This window comes from Buteo buteo, chromosome 27 (assembly GCF_964188355.1).
Source record: "Buteo buteo chromosome 27, bButBut1.hap1.1, whole genome shotgun sequence".
NCBI lineage: Eukaryota > Metazoa > Chordata > Aves > Accipitriformes > Accipitridae > Buteo > Buteo buteo.
Genome location: NC_134197.1, coordinates 1,559,952 through 1,581,296, shown reverse-complemented (window position 1 = coordinate 1,581,296; position 21,345 = coordinate 1,559,952). Strand labels below are relative to the sequence as shown.

Here is a 21,345-nt window from a genome sequence, read left to right as displayed (position 1 = left end):
CCCAGGCTCCTGCACTCCCGCTGCTGCACTGTGGCTTCCCGGTGCGTGCCGACAGCCGGCGTCCCCGTGGATCTGTCCTGGTCTGGGATGGTTGGAATAAAAGGTGTAATTAGCTCAGGTGGAGGGCAGGAGGCCTGGGCTGCTTGGGAGCTGCAGAGCTAGGGCATGGGCATGGAAGAAATACACTTGGGAGCTGCTGGTGGAAGGAGGGAGGTTGTAAAGCTGTTCACCATAATCTGCTTCTGTATCCTCCTCGTTAGAGCTGTATGGGAGCTCAGAACCCCATTAGAGGATGGGGACCAACATGGTGGAAACTCAGCTGGAAAATGCAATTCCTGCAGATTCGCAGGCTGTTGCGAACCTACGTGGAAAGCGCGAGCAGAGTCGCTTCCCGGGTCCTGTAGCATCTGACCAGAACAGCTTAATTTCGTCTCCTTTAATTTCTTTTCCAGGCAAATTGTGGTACGGCACAAAGGCGGGTTGGGAAGCAGTACCCGGGCACGTGTGTTGTCGCTGCGGTGTCCCCTCCCTGAGCCGCCAGCATCCATCACGGCCAAGCCATCAGCAGGCGCAGTCCTGGCTCCGTGGGTGCACGGGGCTGGCGATGTTTGTCTCCTCTGTCCTTGGCATGGGGGTGGCTTCGTGATGTGGGGACGGCTGCCTGCACTCCTGGAGCCCTCTCGTGCCTTTATCTTATTTCTGTTTTTCCTGCAGCAGCGTGGGAAGGGAAGAGTTTCTTTGTGCATCTTAAAATTGTAGGAGTTTTTGGCGGTAGCTCAGTGGCCGCTCTTTGAAGTGCCCTGTGCAGTCCCTGCGGGGAGCTGGGTTTCGGTGCGGGGTGATGAACCCGCTCGTGTGAGCATCCTCGGTGCAGCGCCCATCTCCTGCAGGGATGGTAGGTGCGGTGGAGCTGCCGCTGCTCTGCTCACAAGCAGCTTTATCCCGTGTCTTCGGGGTTGTGGGTCAGTGCCCTGCTCCCTGCTTCACTCCAGCTTAACAGGCTCCCTGCAAAGGAGCGGGGTGAGGAGGAGGCTGGTGCTGGAGGAAGGCTGTGGGCACGCAGATGTGGTGTCTCTGCATCTCTCTGGATGGTGCCAGGTGAGAAATTGGCCCCGGGGAGGCCAGTTCAGGTGCTGGAGCATCCACTGCCCCGGTGCAGAGCCAGGCATTACGCTGGGTCTGTTTGTGGTGCCGGGGCCTGTGAGGGAGTGTTTTATAGGCAATAAAACATTTAAATGGGGCTAGAGTAAGTCTAAATGGTTTGAATATTTAATGGAATACATTTGGCTTAATTTCACTTTCATCTTTTATTTGCGATAAAATACTGAATTCAGCTGTGCAGAACTGGGTTTTTCTTTGAAAGCGGAGGGAAGGCAGCCGGGTCCGCAGGGACGGGGAGGCTTTGGGGTGCCTCTGCTCCCCTCTACCACCCCTGTGATGGGCATTTAGGGGCATCCCTGCCCCGTGGCTCTCGCCTTGCTCACCCCCCGTGATCCCCCCTGAGCCCTTGCTACCTCTCCGCTGAGCCACTGACTCATTTCATTGCTGCTGATTAATTATTTGCCCCCAGCAGACTTTGATTTATTCCCAGCATGGATGCCGGTGATCTCTGTGTGCACGCGGGGAAGGGTGAGGTGCCGGTTCTGGATTCGGCAGTGCTGGGGAGGGCTGCAGTGGGATGTTGCTGCCGTTCCCAAAAAGCTGGTGTGGGGGGAGCCGACTCTGGCTGAACTCGCCGGGAGCTGGCTGTGCATCGTCCTTCCCTGAAAACCACCTGCCCCTTCGTCCTCTTCCCAAAGAGCCACTTTCATCCTCACATCTGCAAAGGATGGAGAGACCTGAGCCGTGGAGATAGCGGTCAGGTTGGACCCATCGGTGGGGCTTTTGCCAGGTCCTGTGATGGTAATGCTGAGCATCAGCACGGCAAATCGGAAGGGCAGTGATCAGCCACTCCGAAGCCTGGAACCGTGAGTGCCGGCAGATCATCCCCCTTAGAAAAAAGAATGAGAAAAACAATCCCATCCAAGTGGATTGGAGCTGTGTTTACGGTGGAAGGAGCCGCACCATGGTGTGCGTCTGAGAAGTTGTCTGCTTGCCCTTGGCTGGCAATGGGGGGGACGCTGGTTCCTATGGGAATGGGGAATTTGGGGACCGAGGGCTTGTTTACCTGCAGAGCCTTCGGAAGCAAAATATTTTGTCGGCGGCATTGTCCTGGGGGTGGGTGAGGGATGCAGTGAGTGGGGGGACCCAGGGTGGCTGCTGGTGGGGACCCTCAAGGAGGAGGAGGAGGAGGGCTGGGAAAGCACGGGGTCTGTGGGATTCCTGCGTGGGGAAATGTTAGTGCCACCGTGGCGACATCGCTGCCCCAGAGCGTGGGACTGGCTCAGCGCTATGCCGTGCCATCGTATGCCCATGGCTGGGCAGAGCCAGGGCAATGCTCAGCCGCACCGTGCTGCCTGTGCAGCTCCTGGCCCTGCTCGCAGCCCGGCGAGGTGGGGAGCGAAGCCGCGGCGTTGCTGTACGCGCTGCTGGCTCCATCCAAGAGTGATGGAGCTGCCCCTGCTCCCCCGGTGAGGGATCTCGAGCGGAGTGGTGTAACTCCTACAGCTTTGTTTGTCTAACAGGGGCACACAGCATTTTTAATCCTGGCTAAGCACCGAGTCATTGCCTTGAAGGATTGCAGAACCTCTCAAAAGCAATGGCAAATATTTTATCTTTATGTCTTCATTGGAAAAAATATTTCTTCCCGATCATAACTACTATGCGTTGGGAGCTCATGGCCCTTCAGCTTTCAAGGGTGATGCCTATTGCCTCAGTCCATGTCCTCATGTCTCTGAGGATGCAAACTGGTCCTGTTGTGAACATCTAGACAAGTTTTGTTTCATTTTGTGCGGGTTTTTTATATTTAATTTATTGAAAGGAGAGGAGTGGTGGGGAGCCGTGACCAGCTGCAGCGATGCAGCCGAACCTGCCCGGGTCGGATGCCGTGAAGCCGTCCACCCGCAGCGAGCCCGGACCTCGTCAGCCCTCGTTCATTCTGCCCGTATCTTGGGATATTTTCCTCCATCCTGCCAAGCCGTGATGTTCCCGGGCCCAAGTGACTTGCTGGGGAAATGGAGGGTTTGGCTTTTCCAGCTTTGCTTGCGCGGGTGTCGCCACGGCAACCGCACCGGCGAGCGCCTCGCCCGACGCGCACCGTTTTATGGCATTAACGCGGTTATTAGCCAAGCGCCACCAAAACACCGCCGTTTGCCATACGCGCCTGCGGTGCGATGCGTGCCGGGCACGGAGGTGGCAGAGGAGGAGCGGGGGGGTCCTGCCCCGGCGCCGATGCTGCTGCTCCTCGTTAAGGATAATGAGGGTGGACCAACCTCGGCTCCTGGTACCATCCCTGCCAGGGAGAGCCGCTGGTGTTGGCACTCCAGTGCCCTTTGCTCTCAACCTTGAAACAACCTCCCGTTAATGGGTTTTTTCCCCCCAAAGCTGAGTGCAGGAGGCTGCTGGAGGCATCGGGGGAGCTCCAGCCCCCCCCAGGGAGCTCAGATCCCGCTGCCCAGGACCTTGCCCTCCGTCGGACAGCGATGTTGAATTTGGTCTGAATTGCCGGGGTTTGCTTCCCCAGTGCCGCGCGACAGCAGCGGGCCCCCGCCAGTGCCTCCGTGTCTCGCTGCTTCCTCTGAGCCGGTGACTAATTAAAACACAACTGCGTGGCTGGATGAATAATTCAGCCCAGTCTCATTGCTGGGGGATTCATAGAGAAGACCTTGTCCGGGGACCTCCTTGTTGGAGGGGGCTGGTCCCTGGATGAGCATCCATCGTGTAAGAGGGATGCGGTGCCCCGCGCCGTGCAGGGTCGGTCCGGTCCCTTTCCTGGGTGTGCAGGGAGCCCTTCCCGCCGCTTGTGCAGCCAGATGGCTGGGCTTCAATTTATTGGGTTGTTTTTTGGTTTTTTTTCCCTCGGTGTTAAGCACACTCGGCTCTCGGGAGCTGCAGGGAAGCAGCCGTTTCTCCGGGGTCGCGGCTGCGAGAGGACGGCATCGTTTCCCCGGCACGGCCGGGCGCTCGCCCTCCCGCCCCACCGGCTGCAAAGCCCCCGTGGGCTCACCGCTTTCGGCGTGCCTCGGCGGAAACGCCGGGGGTTTGTTGCTACTCTCGGCGTCAATTTTTAGAGCGCGGCGCGGGTTTTGGCAGCGGCGCCGGCCAGCCCACGCAGCCGTGAGCGGTGCCAGCCTCGGGAAGGACTGGCAGCTCTGCTGGGCTGGCAGGGATGCGGCTTTCCGAGGATGAGTTTGCCGTGCCGTGCCGTGCCGTGTGTCCGCGCACCTTCCCATGGCACCGGTGAGCCAGGGCTGGGAAGAGACCGTGGCACTGTGACGGCCGTGCCGCACTGCCCCGGGCAGCCGTCACCGGTTGCATTTATTTTCTGCCGTAACCGTATGCCTTTGGGTGTTTCTGTAGGGGCCGAGGGGTGCTGTCCGGTCACGGTGCATGGAGGGAGCGGGGTCGGGGCTGTGAAGCATCTCAACTGCGGGCTTCCTCGGGCTCCTGTGAGTCAGGGCTTTCTGAAAGAAAAGCGTTCCCGGGAGATCACACATCGCAGGTTTCAGATGAGCGGGCTTTTCTTTTTCCTCTAAGTGCTGAGGCACACGTGGCCTGAAGGCAACTCGAACGGTGCTGGGTCCTGAGCCCCGCGGGCACGTTCTCCTCCCACTCAGGGATCCTGGCCGTGGGCAAGGCCGGCTGCTTCCCCAGCTCCTTCCGTGGCAGGTCTAGGGTTTGCTGACATGGCTTGGGGAAACGTGGCCGATGTGACGGGACAAGAGCGGGGCTGGGAATCGCTTCCCGGTGAACCCTGCTGCACTGTCTTTGGGAGAAGGGCTGGCTGTGGTGCATTCCTGCGCGGCATTGCCGTGGGGCATCCCTGCAGCCCATCCCTGCAGCGTATTGCCGTGGAGCATCTCTGTGGTGCCTTGCTGTGGTGCATCCCTGCAGCCCATCCCTGCAGCGTATTGCCGTGGAGCATCCCTGCAGCGCATTGCCACGGTGCAGGCACAGCAGCCCTGCAGCAAACAGCAGTGGCAGAACTGGGGGAACCGGAGCCCTCGGAGGGGTGACCCCAGCTGTCTCTGCCTGAGACCAGAAGTTTGCATTGTGAGGAGGGGGAATAAAAGGAGGAGACCGTCCTCCCTCCCTGTGCCTGCTGTCACTGCAGTGGGTAAGTGGTGCTCACTGCTGCTGCCTCTCCTGAGGCTTTGCTGACCCAAAAGAGCTTCAGGGATGGAAACAACCAAAACGTGCCAGCACGACAGCGCTGGAGCATGAGCTGCCGTGGGGGACGAGCGCTCCCAGACCTGAGCGTTGTGCCTGCCGCTCCGCTGCAGTGGCTTTCCTGGGAAGGGACCAGCTCCTGCAGCATCGCCCTGCTCTGGGATGCAGAACATGCACAAAAATCAAAGAGCGGTGCCAGCCGTGGTCCTGTGGGCTGTGGTGCCGACAGATCTCGGCGAGCAGCACCCAGAGCACCTAATTTAGTGATGAGGGGCTGAACCTGGAGAGCTGGGTCTTGCTACGATGGCGGTGCACTTTGCATCGGGGTGAATCTCAGCTTGGCGAGGTGGCTCCCTGCAGGGCTGGGGCTCGGCAAGTGGGATTGCAGTTCAGCCTGAACTTTCTTAAATACATTAACGTGCTGCACTTATAAATGTGCATGAATTAATGTGAGAAGAGCTTGACAATGCCTAAAATAACTTTGTTCCCGAGTAAGCATTAACGCATGGCAGATGTGTTTTTCCCTCCTGAATAATACACACGTGAGGTCAAATTGCTCCCGCAAGCTCGGCGCGCTGGCAGTCCTGTGGGGCCTGGCATCGCCGGGGTGTTGCTGAGGGAGAGCAGCGGGGAGCTGTGCAGCTTCAGAGGGCGATTGATTCCCCGGGGGATAAGTTCTGCAGCTTGGTGCAGAGGTGGAAATCCTCTCCTGAGGACCCTGGCCGCTCCGGCTGGAGTTCTTGGTTGCAGTCGGGCTTTCCAAGGGATCTCTCTGGCGCAACAAAAGAAATCAAGGCAACTGCGTGTGGGTTTTGGTTCAGTTTTATTTGCAGAAAGGTTTGCAAGTGCCTGTGTCTTGCAGTAGCACCAGGCTGTCGGGGAGCATGGTCTGCCCTGCGTTCCCAGCCCCGAGCCCGGTGCTGCTGCCCGGACATCCCGGTACCTGCCGGTGGCCGGGCAGGACCGCAGCGGTGTTGCCGCCTGTGGCAAAGCGGAGCCGCTCTGGTTAGCGAGGAGGAGGTGAAACCTCAGAAAATTCTCACCCAGAGTCTGAAAAGCAAAGCGCAGGGCTGAGGAGGGGTCCTGCCCTACGAGGAGGGGGACGGGGCTCATCACGCTTCAGCCCCCCCCGCCGCTGCTGCCACCGCACCGCCCCGCGCGTGGGAGCTGCTGCCCCATCGCAGAAATGGGCTGGGGTGTCAGTGAGCACCGAGGCCTGGTACGTGCCATTCCCAGGGCTTGTATGGACTTCAGAAAATCTCATTATAGTTGCTCAGTTGCTTTCTTTTCCTTGAATCCTTTGAAGGATTCAGCTGGGCTCAGGTTTGCTGCTCAGCGAGAACATGGCTTTCGAGAGCTGTCTGCCGTAGCTGCAGGTGAAGGATATGTGCGTTTGTGTGCGTATGTGATAAAAAGCTACGGATTCCTTTGTCAGGTCTTTAGGGATTTATTTTTTTAGGGATGAGAAGTGCTACTTAATAACGCTGTTTGCAATGTTGTCTGCAGAAGATGCTGTGTTACTGCCAGATGCTGCCGGCATGTTTGCTGCTGGATATTCAGACCTGATTTTTATTTTACTTGGATTGCAAAGTCTTCTCTGAAACTTTGGCCAAGTTTCCATCCCGTTAGGTGCCAGCCCTCTGATCCGAAGAAGCCCGGCTGCGCCTCTCGCTGCGGTTGCAGGTACAGCTGATTGCACGCACCGTGCTGTGCAGGAGAGTCTTGGTGGCCGGAGCCCTGGAGCCTTTCTCAGCGGCATCTTCCTCCAGGCAAAGTGACCCCACTGCCTTCAGGAAAGCTGTGTTTTATAGCCGTGATTGTACTGAGGGCAGATGAGGCTGCCCAGAAGGCTGATTTTGTAGCTCCGAAACCAAATTGTAGTATTCTTCAGACTGGGATAGGCCAAATAGAAAATGTTTGGACAAAGCATAACACCAGGAAAAATTAATTTTTCCTAATTGCTTGCCATGCCTGAGGGCTGTTAGGGTGTGTGGGGGTGAGCTGGAGGAGAGATGGGCTTGCAGCCCCCCCAGGGCTCCTCTTGCAGGGCTGGGGGTCCCCTCACGGGGTGTTTCCCAATGGCTTTCTCTTCCATGAACCCTGCCACTGCCTGGCTGCTCTGGGGCCAAACCAGTCAAACTCCTCTTGAGGCGGGACGCATTTTGTGCTGGAAATGAGATGGCTGCTGCAGGGCTTAAACATGGTTCCCCCGGGACCCTGCGCCCTGGACACGACCGGGCTGAGTCAAAATCACATCCTCCCGTGTCTGGGGTGACTCCCCTGCGGGATTCATCCTGTTCATCATCCTCGGAGGTGGCAGAGGATGGAGCGCGTGGGCTGGAGCGCACAGCCCGGGGCTGGCTGCCGTCACCGGGGCTTTGACAAGGCTGAAACATAGGGTGCAAACCCAGGAGGCCAGTGAGCAGCGAGGCAGCGGCGCGGGGCACGGCTGTCACAGCGGGGCTCCCTGGCTTGTCCCATGGCTCCTGCTGCTCCAACACCCCACGGGCGGCTGCGATGGGAGCACTGGGCACAGCAGCACTTCTGACACAAGGACTGGCTTCTTTGGCATAAAAACCGATGCAAGGCTTTATTTTCCCCTCGGAGCAGAGTAAACAATTCACTGTATAACAGTAATTGATGACCCATTTTTCATTCTTGCGGCATTGACAGGCGCTGTGTTTGCTGTAAATGAGAAATGATATCGCAATAAATGCTCTGTAGAGATTCGTGTTCTGCTTTGTAGCCCGGTATGTCCTTGATGAAGAAAATGAAGATAAATATGTTGAGCGCCACATTACTTACTCTCGGTATTGGCACAGATCTGCGTGAGCCATCTCTGCCCCCTTTGTTTCCAAGGCTGCCTGGTTTAGAAGTAAGCACGGAAATTTTTAAAAATATCTCTTCTATTATAAAATAGAAAAAAAAGAGATGGAAGGGGTGAGTAATGCAGCCCAGGGTGGCGGGGGAGCTGCCGCAGGCTGTCCCCGGGCAGGGAGAAAGGATGCAACCATGGGCTCCATCCCATCCCGGGACCCAACCGCATGCTGGGAGCTGCAGGGGTGGCTGCAGCCTTCCTGCTGACTTGCTTTTTGGTGGCTCTGGTCTCTGGGGTGGCTGCAGCAGATCCTATCCTGTGGATTTTTAAGGGTGGAAAGCCCAGTTTCCCTCGCTGCCCGAGGGGCTAGGGCACAGGGTCCCTCCAATGCGGAGGGGACATCTGAAAGCCTCGCACAGCCATGTCTCCTGCCTGTTGGGATGAACCTGAGCAGCCCCATCGGGCTTAAAAGCATCGATAGTTTGAGTCTCATCTGCCTGTGCCTCCTTCAAGGAACCATCCCCTCAATCATCCCCGGGACGCTGCCTTGCTGGTTAGATGGAGCAGCCAGGCTGGGGAGGGAAAGCGTCACCAACCCGGTGCTGCTCCACCAGTGCCGGGAGCCGGGTGGCTGCAGGACACGGCTGCTATGGACGATGCTGAGAATCAGAGCATGACTTTATTTTAAAATAATATGATCTTAACCAGATCCTCTTACCTCTAATCTGTCCCTAAGACAGGATTCTCTACTTCTTGCCAGAAAAACCTTTTATGTGCAGACTGATGTGAATAGAAGATGATAAGACACTAATTGTTCAGTGTGTCTGCTCTAACAAGAGCCTTGACTCTTACATTCTGCAGGGCTGGCAGCCAGGGAGATGTTAATTGTGCTTTAATGTAGCGTACGTGGCTCTTGACAAAGACTGCTGCTGCAGACATCCCTGGGGCGTTTGCTGGGTGCTGCAGGGTGCGGGGAAGAGGCTGTGCTGCCCGTAGAGGTGAAGGGCTCTGCAGGGCACGCAGAGGGTCCGTGCTCACTTGGAGACCACGGGTTGGGGTGATTAATGTAGGACAGGGCTTGTGGCTTCTCCCATCTCACCTGCAGCGTGAGGGGCAGGTTGTGCCCTGGCCAGAACCCGGCGTGAAGGGGGAGATGGGACATGGAGGGGTGACACCTCGGGGGACGGGGATGGAGGGGACGCAGGGCCAGCTCCAGCAGCAGAGCGGATCAGAAGTGCCGTCTGCTGCGAGGTGCCCTGTTAACCTGCTTTTCATGGGGTCTGCTGTTGAATTGAGCAGCGAGCGCTGACACGTTATCGTTTCTGAAAGGATCTTGGCACCAGGGATCGGCGGCTGGCTCTGGAGCATCTCTGCTGCAGGCAGGAGTGTGTAAGTCCTGGGGAGAAAAAAAAAAAAACAAGGCAGAAGTTTCTATTTTTAGCTGCAGAGTGCAAATGCACAGAGCTGCGAGGAAATTAATCACCTGCCCTGGAAGATGAATGGTCGGGTTTTCTCTCTGAGCAGGTTTATGGGATGGGGCGGAGGGAACCGTGGTGGGGTGTGCTGGCTGCCTGGGTCTCCCCTAGGACGTGTGCCGGGGCTGCTCGGGCACATCGCCGGCGGTGGCCCAGCTGCTCGACAGCTGAGAAGGAGGAGGAGGATCACTGAAGATGTTTTCCAGCGCCTGGGCCATCCTCCAGCGGAACTCAGCATGGCTAAAGCGGGACCACGTCCAGCCACACCATGGCACAGCCCTGCGTCCAGCCTGTGTCCCTGCCCCGCTCTCCCTGTCCCCAGTGCAGCATCGGGCTGTTCCCTCCCCTCTCTTGCAGGGAATGGGCTTCTGAAATCACTTTTTCCTAAGCTGGGGGTGGTGGGATGGCTGGCTATGTTCTCCGTCGAGGTGCCGCGTAGCCGGGCTGTGCCGGACGCACCGGCTGCGTGGCCGGGAGGAACGCCTGCGCTGCCCCGCGAACCGGTGATGGGCAGAGCAGCCCCACCGTAATGTGCTTTGAAAGCTTGTGCGATGTCAAGATAAGAGCTCAGCGCTGCTCTTACTGCTCTGGTGTCTGTTCATGGTTGCTGAAACTTAAATATTTGTTCCCAGTTACTGTTTGTCTCGCCGAACAGATCTTGATTTCGGAAGCGCAGATCCTTGTGCAATATCAGCCTCCTGCTCTCTTCCCTTTTGTTACCCCCAGCAGAAATAACTGGAGGTTTTAAAACCAGCTGCTGCCAGGGCAGTTTCCCCAACAAAAGCTCTGGGCAGCTTTTTCCTTGAGGTTGGGTCTGCTGCGATGGCCTCAGGCACAGCCGTGCTTGGGGCTGTCGCGTGGCGTCGTGCCGGGCTGCTGGGCACAGCCGCTCTCCCGGCTGCTGAACCCCGCGGTGGGGTGGGCAGACCCGAAACCTGCCGGGTGCTCACCCCGGGGGCCCTGGGCTCACGCCGAGCTGCTGTCGCGCTCCTTGTGCCATGCCAGGGTTGCGCGCAGGCTGTAAATAATGCAGAGCTGGAGAGTCGGAAAAGCTCCAGCTCCTCACCCGGAGCCAGCTTGGATGGTCCGTGCCCTGGGCCAGACCCTGCTGCCGTGTCCCAGCCTCCCGGCAGCCCGTGTTGGCCAACATGTCGGTGCTGATGCAGGGAGCCGCTTCGGCTGCCTCCGCCATCTCTGAAACGGCGTGCGATGCAAAGCCTGTGCTGAGAGCGGGGCCCGCGGCAGCTCGGAGCCAAAGCACCAAAAGCGGGGAGCGGAGGGGACCTTCTTCCTCCTCCTACTCCTCTGGAGTAGTTCGTATTTCTAATTTATTTCTGTTAGGAAAGCGAGTGCTGGATCCCAACAAAGCAACTCTCCCAGACTGCAAGCAAACAGCAATTTGGGTTGGTTTTTTTTTTTTCATTTTCTTAAATGAAAATGAAATTTTTTATTTTCAGTCTCAAAAAATCACCCAATTTCACTGCTTTAATTTTGAGGGACCAAGTCTTTAGAGAACCGCTTGTACTGAGGGAGCAAAGCGGGGGCTGCTCATCGGTCCCTGACCCTGGCAAAGGGCCAGGCTGTCCCTGGGCCAGGCTGCTGTGGCTGGACAAGATGCTGAGCCGCCAGGACCAGCTCGCTGGCAGCAGCATGCGCGTGTGTGGGAAAACTTCAGGGTTTTAATGAGCAAATTTAATGCAGTGTCCTGCTCTTTTGGGCAGATTTCCATATTGATCCTTAATCTATTTTTGCAGCCGCTTTTGGAAGTGGTGTTTATTGGTTTGTCTGCTATAGCCCCACCACAACCGAATCCCAGCTTCGCCCAGCACGGGAGCATTTGTGTTCACGGAGGCGGGGGCTCCCCGGGCTTTGCCAAGTGGGAATTTGGATCTGGGTCCTGCCTTGGCACAGCGCTGGGGTCCCCCAGCATCCCTCCAGCCAGCTCACCCTTGCTATGCTGCTGTTTTCCTCCTGGCTTCCTAAAATAAAGGATGCCCCAATCTATCCCCCGCTCCCCGTGTGCTCCCAAGCAGCAATGGGGACCTGGCAACCCACCCGGCCCCAGCCGGCGTGTGATGCCGCAGCCCTCATGAAGTTTGCTGGGTGGCTGCAGTGTCAGTCCTGCAGCCCGTAGCAGAGCCATTACTGCTGCTAATTAACTCAGCCAGTGCCCCAGCCGCCTTCGGTTGGGTTTGATGTATATTCACTAATGCAATTTTTTCCCCTTTCTGCAAGAACTCACCCCCAGTCGGCTGCAGAGACTGCCTCCAAAGCACACTAATGACATTTGGGTTTTTTTTTTCTTTTCCATCGTAAAAGTGGAGATGGGGATAGCTGGGAGCCAGACCCCCGCCGGCTCTGGGGCTGAGCCCACCGCAGCAGAGGTGCTGGCACAGCCGCAGCCCCTGGCAGCGGCGACGGGGACGGGTGCCCTCGGTCCCTGCCGGGACCCCGCAGCCCCCAGGTTTCTGTCCTTCCCCCTCTCCAGGTGACGCCCCCGATGGTTTGGGGAGCAGTGGGGCTGCAGGGTGGGCACACCGGGGTCCCTCGGCCAGTCCCCAAACACTGCCCGTCCCCTCTCCCTCCCTTGCAGCCGTGCATGCCGGGCTGCAGCCGTGCCTGGCACGTGCCGTGCCACGCCGTGCCTGTCTGTGCAGGGGGATGCTCTGGGGGGTGGGTGGGTGCTGGTGGGTGCTCCTGGGCAGCATGGCTGGATCCAGCACCCATCAGAGGGTCCGAGGAGCCAGGGTGAGGGGTTCCCCTGGTTGGAGCCTGAATGGTGTCAGCGAGCAGCTGTCCGTTTGTCAGATTAATTGTGGAGCGAGTTCATCCATGTATCGGATTTAATTTCTAAGGCTTTAATTAATGAGTTAATGTGTGGAAAAGCTGGGGAGAGGCCGGGTTGTCGTGCAATTGCTGACCCTGGGTTACGCTGCAGCCTTCGCCCGCGTGGGCTCAGGTGCGGGTGGATGGGCTGGGATGTGCCGGTCGCTCCCGGTGTGGTTCACCGGCACCGTGGGGACCCTGTGGACCAGGGGAATGGCATTACCTAAACTGCGGCTGCTCACCAGCTGACCTGAGAGCAGTGCGGGGCAGCAGCCCGGCGGCGGGGGCACCTCGATTTGGGTGGGAGCATTGGCCGTCGCAGGGTGCACGTTTCAGGGAACAGTGAAGTTTTTGCTCCATCACAGGCGCCTTCTCCTCCCTCCTGTCTGGCTCCGAATGGCCGCTCTCGTGCTGTCGCTGGGGCGGGATCGCGTCGGGGCTGCAGCCAGCGGGGCCTTTGGTGTGCTGATAACGCTGCTCTTAATTGAGGACCATCTGCACTTGGTAATTTAATTTTTCCTGCATCTGCAAGGTTCCAATTTTATTTATCTGATGTCCTGAGGATTATTTAACTTATGGGCATCGTGTTCCTCCAACAAAGGCACTCCAGGCATTCCACTGCAGCCCCTGCTAAAAGGTATTTTAATAACATTGTCAACGCCCCAGGAAAAAGGACACATAAAAACTGAAATTGCAAAGGGCAACAACAGAGCTGAGTTGCAGGGATGGCTTTCCTGGCTGCTTTTGCGTAATGGGTGACCTGCTGTGAGTATTACCTCTATTATATTAAACTATGCAACATTAAGAACGAACGCCGAACAACACAACCCCTCTCGTTGCGATCAGGCCTGGCAGCGTATTTCACGTTTCAGTGCATTGACACACGTCCTCTTTTGCCTTTGGATGTGTATTAGTCGTTAAACCCCCCAGCTGTGCCTTTGAAGGGCTGTGAGTGTGGAATTGAACTGCAGCTCCTTAAAAAAATAATAATAATTGGAAGCTGGAAAGTCTATTAGCTGTGGTACAGGGGAAGACTTGGGCATCTGGTTCACGTGGCACCGACGGGAGCCGTTGTGTGCTGCTGGCGGCAGCCCCTGCCTTTTCCCACCCCGCTCCTCCCACCTTCTGCTCGGCTTCTTCACCCGCATTTTGCAGCTGCCCTGAGCTCGGGGGCAGGCAGGGATGCAGGCAGGGATGCAGGCAGGGATGCAGGCAGAAGCCGCTGCTCTGGACAGCTCTGACTGTGTCTCCTGCCTGCAGGAGCATCTCTGTAAATACTCGCCCTGAAACGCCGCTCTGTTCCACACCGAAACCTCAGGGAATCCGTTTTTTTCCCCAGCCTGGTCCAACAGCACCTGGGTCCATGTGCAGACTTTAATTAGGTTTAAGCATTTCCTCCCCTAAAATGTAGGTCAGTCGTAATTAGTGTGATTCCTGCTGCTGCCAGCTTGGCTTTTAATTAAGCTCCTGAAGTGGAAGTCGATGCACAAGGATCTTTAGTTTTTTCGACTGCTCACCAGATGTTTGTGGTCTCTTTGGCTCGGCTGGTCCATGCTCAGGACTGGGGTCATGTTTTCCCTCCCTCCCACTCACAGTAACCGGTCACCCGTGGAGCATGGCCTCGCTGGGGACATGGCCACGTCCCCAAGCACGGCTGCCCCTCGGCACACGCTCTCCTCCGAGCTGGAGGTGCCGGCGCGGCCGTGGGGCTGCGCAGGGAAGGGCACTTGTTTGGTGTGGTTTTTAATGTGAAGCTCCCGGTGTCGTCGTCCCTTGTCATCAGCCATCGCACCAAGTATCCTCGTCCCCCGTGAAGGCTGTTGGCCGTTGTGCTGAGATCCAGAGCAGCTGGGTGCTCCAGGGCTAATGGGGAAACGCAGAGTGTTTTCCTTCCCCTGCAACTCCTGGCACGGCATCCCTGGTGCGGTCCCCGGCCAGGGGGACCAGGGGCCAGCTGGTTGCCACCGCCTGGGGACGGCTTTGGACCAGCATTGGACCGGTGCAGAGCCCGGGGCTCCCAGCCCCTGCACCTTGCAGGATGTGCCGGTGCCTCCGGTGCAGCACCGGGACCTGCAGGGAGGACCCGGGGTTTTGGGGGGCAAGCTGAGCTCAGAAAACGGATCTTCCGCCGAAAGTAAATCTGCCCCATCTCACCCGCAAAACGAGTGCCTGGCAGCGTGGTTCTCCGTCCGCTGGGATGGCGGTGAAGGTGCAGCTCGTCCGCTCGGATTTTCTCAGCGCCGTTCGCCGTGGTGCGTGTTTCCACCCCCGGGACGGCTTGTGGCCGTGCTCGCCCGGGAGCCGTCGTGCAGAGGCACTGGGAGCACCTCGCAGCAGCGGGGACCCTCGGTTTTAAGCACTTCAAGCCTTCAGCAGCCCCGGCTTCGTGTCCTGGGGAAAGCCTTGGCTCCGTGTACGGGGCACGGCGAGCTGGTCCCAAGCCCCCGGCTGGCTCCCCAAGCGCCTTTCGGCTCCCCCACCCTGCAGCCTGGCTGCCTATTTTTACCGCTCCGGGGCTGTGAATCACTTCACTCTCTCGTCTCGGTCGCTGCCTTTGAAGGTATTTATAAACCGCGATCATCTCCCCTGCGCCTGCTTTAGCAGACTGTGTAAATTTAGCGCTCTGGCTCGCTCCTGCCCTCTCCTCCTTGCCGTATCCTTGCTATTCGGCAAGCATAGATGTGCAGAAGCTGAGATGCTCCCTCTGCCCTGATTAAAAATATCAAAACAGGAATTAAGAGCCTCGCAGGCACTGTCCTGGCAGGGTGATGCTGGGCGCCGGCATCCCAAGGTGCCTGGTACTTGGTGCCGAGCGGCGTGGGATGCGCAGGGATGGCTCTCGGCACGTGTATGCTGTCGTTTGCCTGGGAGGGTTTTGGTGGCACCGGAGGTGGTGGCGTGTCCAGTGCCGGCGGGGTGAGCTGGTGCAGACCCCGTGCTCCTGCTGGTCGGTGCTGGGGAAGGTGGGGAGCGGGACTGAGCTGGCAGAGCCCAGCCGGGGTCAAGGCAGCCCTGGCCATCCCATGGCCACACATCTGGGGAAGGGAGAGCACCCCATGCCTGCTCCGGAGTAAATGGGATTTAAATCGGTCATCACCAGAGCAGCGAACGGCTGCCCTGTCCTGCCGGCGCACTGTTCCCGGGCTGTGTTTTCATCACGTCCTACCGATTAGCGTGCTAATTTCTGTGGATCTAGCAGGCAAATTAATCTCTTCTCTGCTTCTTCCCCTGGGACCGCTGGATCTTTAGGACTGTGTTTGACAAATGTTTGGAGAGCCTGGTGCAGTTCACCGGGACACGGCCAGCATCCGTCCGCTGTCCTCGCTGGCCGGCACAGCTGCCCAGAGGGGCACCGATGGGCTCTCCCCACACCCAGCACTGCTCCCGGCTCTGCCGGTCCGTGCTCCAGGCAGTCACAAAAAGTTTCCTGTTGGCTTTGGGGAAAATCCTGCAGGGCAGCGTGGAGGGGCACTGTCCCCTCTCCTCCTCCTTCCCACCTTTCCTGCTAAAAAGAAGCAAAACAGGAAAAAAAACCCCAAACCTGAGAGAGAAACCGGTGCTCACTGGGAGAAAAATGAGTACAAACCACAGGAAGAGGAGTTATTTTTAAGTTGCTGCCTGAATATGGAGTAGTTGGCTGTGTCTTTTGAAGGCTATTAAGATGAGATGCTGGTGCTCATTAATTTATTGCCAGAGGTCTTCTAGCCTGAGCCGCACACTGCACTAAATCAGCCTCGCAGACGCGAGGATTTAAGTATCCAAATAGATGTAGCTTGCAGCAGACGCAGGGAGTGATCTTCTGGCTGGGCCACGGTGCAAATGGCTCCAACAGGCGCTGGGACCAATGTATGCAAGTTTAAAAAGCGGGGAGAGGAGATCAGCCTGAGGGTTCGGGGGGAAACGTCGCCTGGGATGGGGGTCTGGGGTGCGCGTGTCTCCCCGGGGTCCTCGACGTCCTGCATCTGCGCTTGCCCCTCACCACCCTTTCTCTTCTCTTTCAGAATAAGGTGCTGACGGTGGATGGGGTGAAGGTGAAGCTGCAGGTATGTCCCCGTGGCCCTGGTAGCAGCCCCCTTGTGTCCCCCCCTGGGTGTTTGGGGCTGGGCAAAGCCCCTCGGCAGAGGAGCCCCCCAGAAGCGGGTCCCCCATCTCCATCCCCATCCTTTGCCGTCACGTCTCCCGCCCCGGGGCAGCCTTACGAGTCCTTTTGGCTGCTCTATCCCCTCGGTGGGAGCCTGCTCGAGCCTGGGGGCTGTTCTGGCTGTGGTCACCCCCACCCCAGCCCACCTGCCTCCTTGTCGCTCGGTGACTGTGGCCAGAGCCGGTGAGACCGGAGCAGTGCCTGTGGGGTTTGCCCGGTGTTTCCAGGCAGCTCCTGCTTTGGAAGACCTGGAGTATGGTGAGAGGGACCGAGATCCTCCAAAGGGATGCGTGTCCCCTGGCTCAGCCTGCATCCAGCCTGTGGGACATGCAGGAGATTTCTTTCCCCCCCCAGATAGAGCTGCTCCGGCCCCCCGAGACCCAACTGTTTCTCTGACCCCTGTGCCAGGAGCTCAATAACGACATTAGCACTGATCTTCCCCCGACAGCAGTGTGGCACTCTGCAAATGTATTGCTGCATTAAAAACTGATAAATTAAATTAGCAGGTCCCCACGCATCCATCTGCTAGATGGATTTTCCGATTAAGGGACATGTCGGGAGCCCTTTGCCACACACCATCGTCTCCGTGTGCTGAGAAGCGGGGAGGTGCTGCTTCAATATTTATTGCACTTACTATTTTTCCTATTACTGTCCCTAGAAGCAAAAGGCTGAAGAAGCTCCCTGGGGGTGCACCGTGCCGTTTGGTTTGGGGTTGGTTTTGGCGCTAGGCGGGTCCCTCAGCCCACGCGGCGGCGGGTCGTGGCTGACCCCTCTGCTCCCATCTGCCTTCCAGATCTGGGATACGGCCGGACAGGAGCGCTTCCGCAGCGTCACCCACGCCTACTACCGGGATGCCCACGGTAAGCACGGCCACCTCCGCTTCCCGTGGGGGACCCCCCCCTCCCTCCGGCTCTTCGGGGGCCCGAGCCGTGACTCCAGGCCAGATGAGTCGGGAATCACCGGAGCGTTTTCCCTGTAAGAAGCAGCCGCCAAGGATGGAGGAGCCTCTGCGTGCCGAGGTGCAAACACCAGGAGTCCAAGGTGTTGCCTGGGGTGGATTTAAGCATGTTGCTTTCTATTTTAGAGCAGGGACCTCAGCAGTGCTTTGATGCCGCATCCCCAGGCGTGACCCGCAGCGGGGGGTGCGCTGCCTCGGGGAACGCTGCGGATCGAGCTCTGAGCCGTGGGCTCTGCTTGGCCGCGCTCCTGCCCGGCACCACGGCACCGGCACTAACGCGCCGTCCCTCTCTCCGCAGCCCTGCTCCTACTCTACGATGTCACCAACAAAGCGTCGTTCGACAACATCCAGGTATGGCAGCACCCCCGGACCCCTCCTGCCTGTCCCTCGTGTGCGATGGGCCGGGTCGCGGTTGCGGGTTGGCACCGGGGAGGGGATACGTGCTGCAGGAGATGTGTCGGAGATGTGAACCGCGATCATTTCCAGAAGGGCTGTGGTTAATGCCGAGCGCCTGTCTGACGGCGGGTCTGCCTACAAGGACACCGGAGGACAGGCAGAGAAGGTTTTCCTTTTCATAGCAAATAAAAGGGGTGATGGATTCACTTCACCGGCAAATTAATGCTGTGTGTAATTACAGCACCGGCTGGAGAACTTGCTCCGGTAGATGAACACGGGCAGCTTTACCGAGCGAGGTGCTCCCTCGTTCCCCTCCGCACCTTCGGGTTGCCCCCACCCGCCTTAGTGCCAAACCCAGGCAGGGGAGAGGGTCGCATCCTGCCGCACGCTCCTCACCCCCAGCAGACCTGCCCTTCCTGACGGCTTTTGCGGGGGTCCCTTGTGCTGCCCGAGTCTGCCCCCTCCCCGCAGACCCAGCCCCCCTCCCCGTGCGGGTGCTTCAGGGGTGCTGGGGAGCAGTGTGGGAGCAGAGGGCTCTGTTAAATCTGGCAGAGGGGGGGAGAGAAAATGCTGACCGTGGGCACATCGCTGGCCCTGGCATCCCCTCCCCTTGCCCTGCCAGACCCGTGCGGCTGCTGGGGGCCACCTACACCAGCACCCGCAGAGCGTGCCATGAGCCCGGGGAGCAATTAGCCCTGAAGGAATAGGATGTAATTGCTCATGTCCTGGACACAGAGTACACTGTGTGCGTCTGCGGCGAGCAGGCTGCGTGCCTGCAAAAACACCCTGTTCGATAGCACAGGAGGTGCCGTGCAGCATTAACACCCCGGGGCTGCGTGTGAGGAGCCGTGATCCACCACACCAGCTCCCAGGGGGTCCTGCACCACCCTGGACCCCCTGACTGCCTGGTCCCAAGTGCCTGGAGCTATCCCTGCTCCAGAGCATCCTTCTGTTGGCAGCCCTGCGCCTGCACCCCCCCCCCCCCCCCCCGTGCCTGCAGCCCTGTGGTGGGGGACGGGACACATCCTGCCACCCTGTTCCCACGTCACCAGCACCGGGAATGCTTCCCGCAAGCTGGGACTGGTCAGCGGTGGCGTTTTCCAGCCCGAGGAGCTGGATGGCTTGAGGAGAGGCATCTGTTGCCGGGCGTAATGGAGAGTGAGCGCTGGTCGTTAACCAGGCTGTGGGTCTGCACTGAGGTTGTGATCCTGCAACAAGACAGAAAATCGCCTGGAGGTTTCACGCTGCTGGGTAACACGGCCCCATCTGCAGCATCAGCTCCCCTGGCCCCACGGGGACACGGGAGGGACGGCTGCGGGAGGGATGTCCATGGGGCACACGCAGCCCCGGCGGGGAGGAACGAGCACCCAGGGGCGATTGCGAGGTGCTGGAAGGAGGGATGGAGGGGGAGCGGTGCCAGAAGGGAGCCCGAGGAGGGTTATCAGCAGTGACCGAGTGTCCCTTGGACCAACACATCCATGGAGCCGAGTGTCCTGAGCCCAGCCGGGGTGTGATGGGCTCCCAGGGCTGCATCCACACGTGTTGGGCTCCCGTGTAAAATCAGTGACAGGCTCTAATCCTGAATCACCCCTTGCTTCCCTGGCTGGCTGGGTGCTGATGCGGGATGCTGCTGGGCAAGGAGCAGCGGTGGAGCGGGGATCGCCCGGCGCTTGCTGCGAGCCCAGCGTCGGTGCTCGGAGCTGGGGCAAGGGCTGCAGCAGTGCTGCCCACCTGGCAGGCAGCAAGCGGCTGCTCGCACCGCAGGGTCAGGGATTACAGGGAATTAGGGCAGGTTTGATTAGATTAGGCTGGATTAGAGGGCAGGGAAGCCACCCCACGGCTTGGGGAAGCAGGTTCAGCTGCCTGCCGGGACGAGTGTGCTTGGCACGAGGGCAGCACATGCAGGACACGGGCATGGGGCACGTCCCGGAGCAAACCCTCAGCCTTATCCTCCGAAAAGAGGTTTAGTCTTAATGTCCCATCCGAGGGGGAATTTGGGTTAAAGTCCTACAAGCACCTGTGGTCAGATGGAGTAGGCAGCAGGGTTGAAAGGCTGCTCTTGTCCTTGAAAACTGGGGCTCGGTCAGCAGCCAAAGTGGGGTGCCGGGCTTGCTCGGCAAAGCAGGTCCCCCGGGGCTTGGTGGCACCCCAGGGCGCCCGCTCATCCACAGGGCCAAGTCGCTGGCTGCTGGCTGGCTTCTCCTGCCGAACCGCAGGGGAAGAGGCGGCTCCTCTCCCCAGGGTGCTGCTGAACCGCAGGGGACCTGTGGGACCGGCTGCTCCCTGCCTGCGGCTCCCACCTTGTACAGCCGAGTTTGAGCTGGGCTTTTTGGTTTGCATCTAACCCCCAGCCACCTCCTTTCTGTGTCCACGTAATGCCCACCTGGCGTTGCTCAGGGACGGCAGCGTTTCCCACAGAGGATGCCTGGTGCCCAGGACCAGGGCAGCCCCCCATCCTTCCTCCTCCTCCTCCTCCTCCCAGAGCTGTTGCTAACCCCTCTCTCTGGCTGTCTCTCTCCAGGCTTGGCTGACAGAGATTCATGAATACGCACAGCAAGATGTGGTCCTGATGTTACTGGGAAACAAGGTGAGCCTGGCCCCACAGCTTCGCCAGAGCCTCCTCTTCCTCCCGTGATGGGGCCACGCTGCAGCCACGGGCAGAGGAGCCTAGGAGGTCATAAGGGGACATAGGGGTTGCCTGCTGGTGACCTTCCAAATCATCCCAATTTGCTCTTTGCCGTTACTGTCGGCAGGTGGATTCAGCCCAGGACAGAGTGGTGAAAAGGGAAGATGGAGAAAAATTAGCCAAGGTATGTGAGGTGTCCGTCTGCTGCAGCCAAGTCAGTTGTTATATGCTCTGACTGGGGATGTGCAAGTGTGCCAGCATGTACCTGGTGATGTACACCAGTGAAATGGTGAACTGGAGACCAGTCTGACCCAAAATAGGTCTGGGAGCACTTTGCTTTTCTTCCCTTGTCTTGCTCTCCTCTTCCTCCTCAACTGCTCTCCTTCCTTGAAGCTTCCACTAATGTTTTTTGCCTCTTTGTCCTCAAAAATTATTATTTCCAAAGTTGCGTAAGAAACGCCTGAGCTGTGAACCCTCGCTCAGCTTCTCCTGCCCACCGCGGCAGAGCTCCTCTCCCAGCGCGGGGTGTGAGCTCCTGCCGCAGGCACCAATGTCGGCCGGGGCTCGGCACGAGCCGGGAGCCCCCGGGAACCCCCCGAGTGATGTTTGTGACGCCAGTGTGTCTTGTCCCGCAGGAGTACGGAGTGCCCTTTATGGAGACCAGCGCAAAAAGTGGCCTCAATGTTGAATTAGCGTTCACAGCCATTGCAAAGTAAGTGACTGGTGTGGCGGCCGTGCTGGGCACCTCTCCCACGGGGGGGACAGCAGTCTTTGAGATAAAGGCCGGCACTGTCACCCACCTTTTCATTCCCTGGGCTCCCACCTTCAGCTCTTGTG

The 21,345-nt window shown here is 58.6% G+C and overlaps 1 protein-coding gene across 2 annotated transcripts in view; it reads left to right on the top strand.

The window, feature by feature from the left end:
- RAB26 (RAB26, member RAS oncogene family) overlaps positions 1 to 21,345 on the top strand; it is a 33,841-nt gene that overhangs the window by 9,343 nt on the left and 3,153 nt on the right. For both annotated transcript variants that reach the window (XM_075058950.1, XM_075058949.1), the window contains exons 3-8: positions 16,389 to 16,430; positions 17,322 to 17,388; positions 17,785 to 17,837; positions 20,404 to 20,469; positions 20,636 to 20,692; positions 21,144 to 21,220. In XM_075058950.1, the coding sequence (XP_074915051.1) occupies positions 16,389 to 16,430; positions 17,322 to 17,388; positions 17,785 to 17,837; positions 20,404 to 20,469; positions 20,636 to 20,692; positions 21,144 to 21,220 (362 nt within the window). The remainder of the gene's footprint in view (positions 1 to 16,388; positions 16,431 to 17,321; positions 17,389 to 17,784; positions 17,838 to 20,403; positions 20,470 to 20,635; positions 20,693 to 21,143; positions 21,221 to 21,345) is intronic.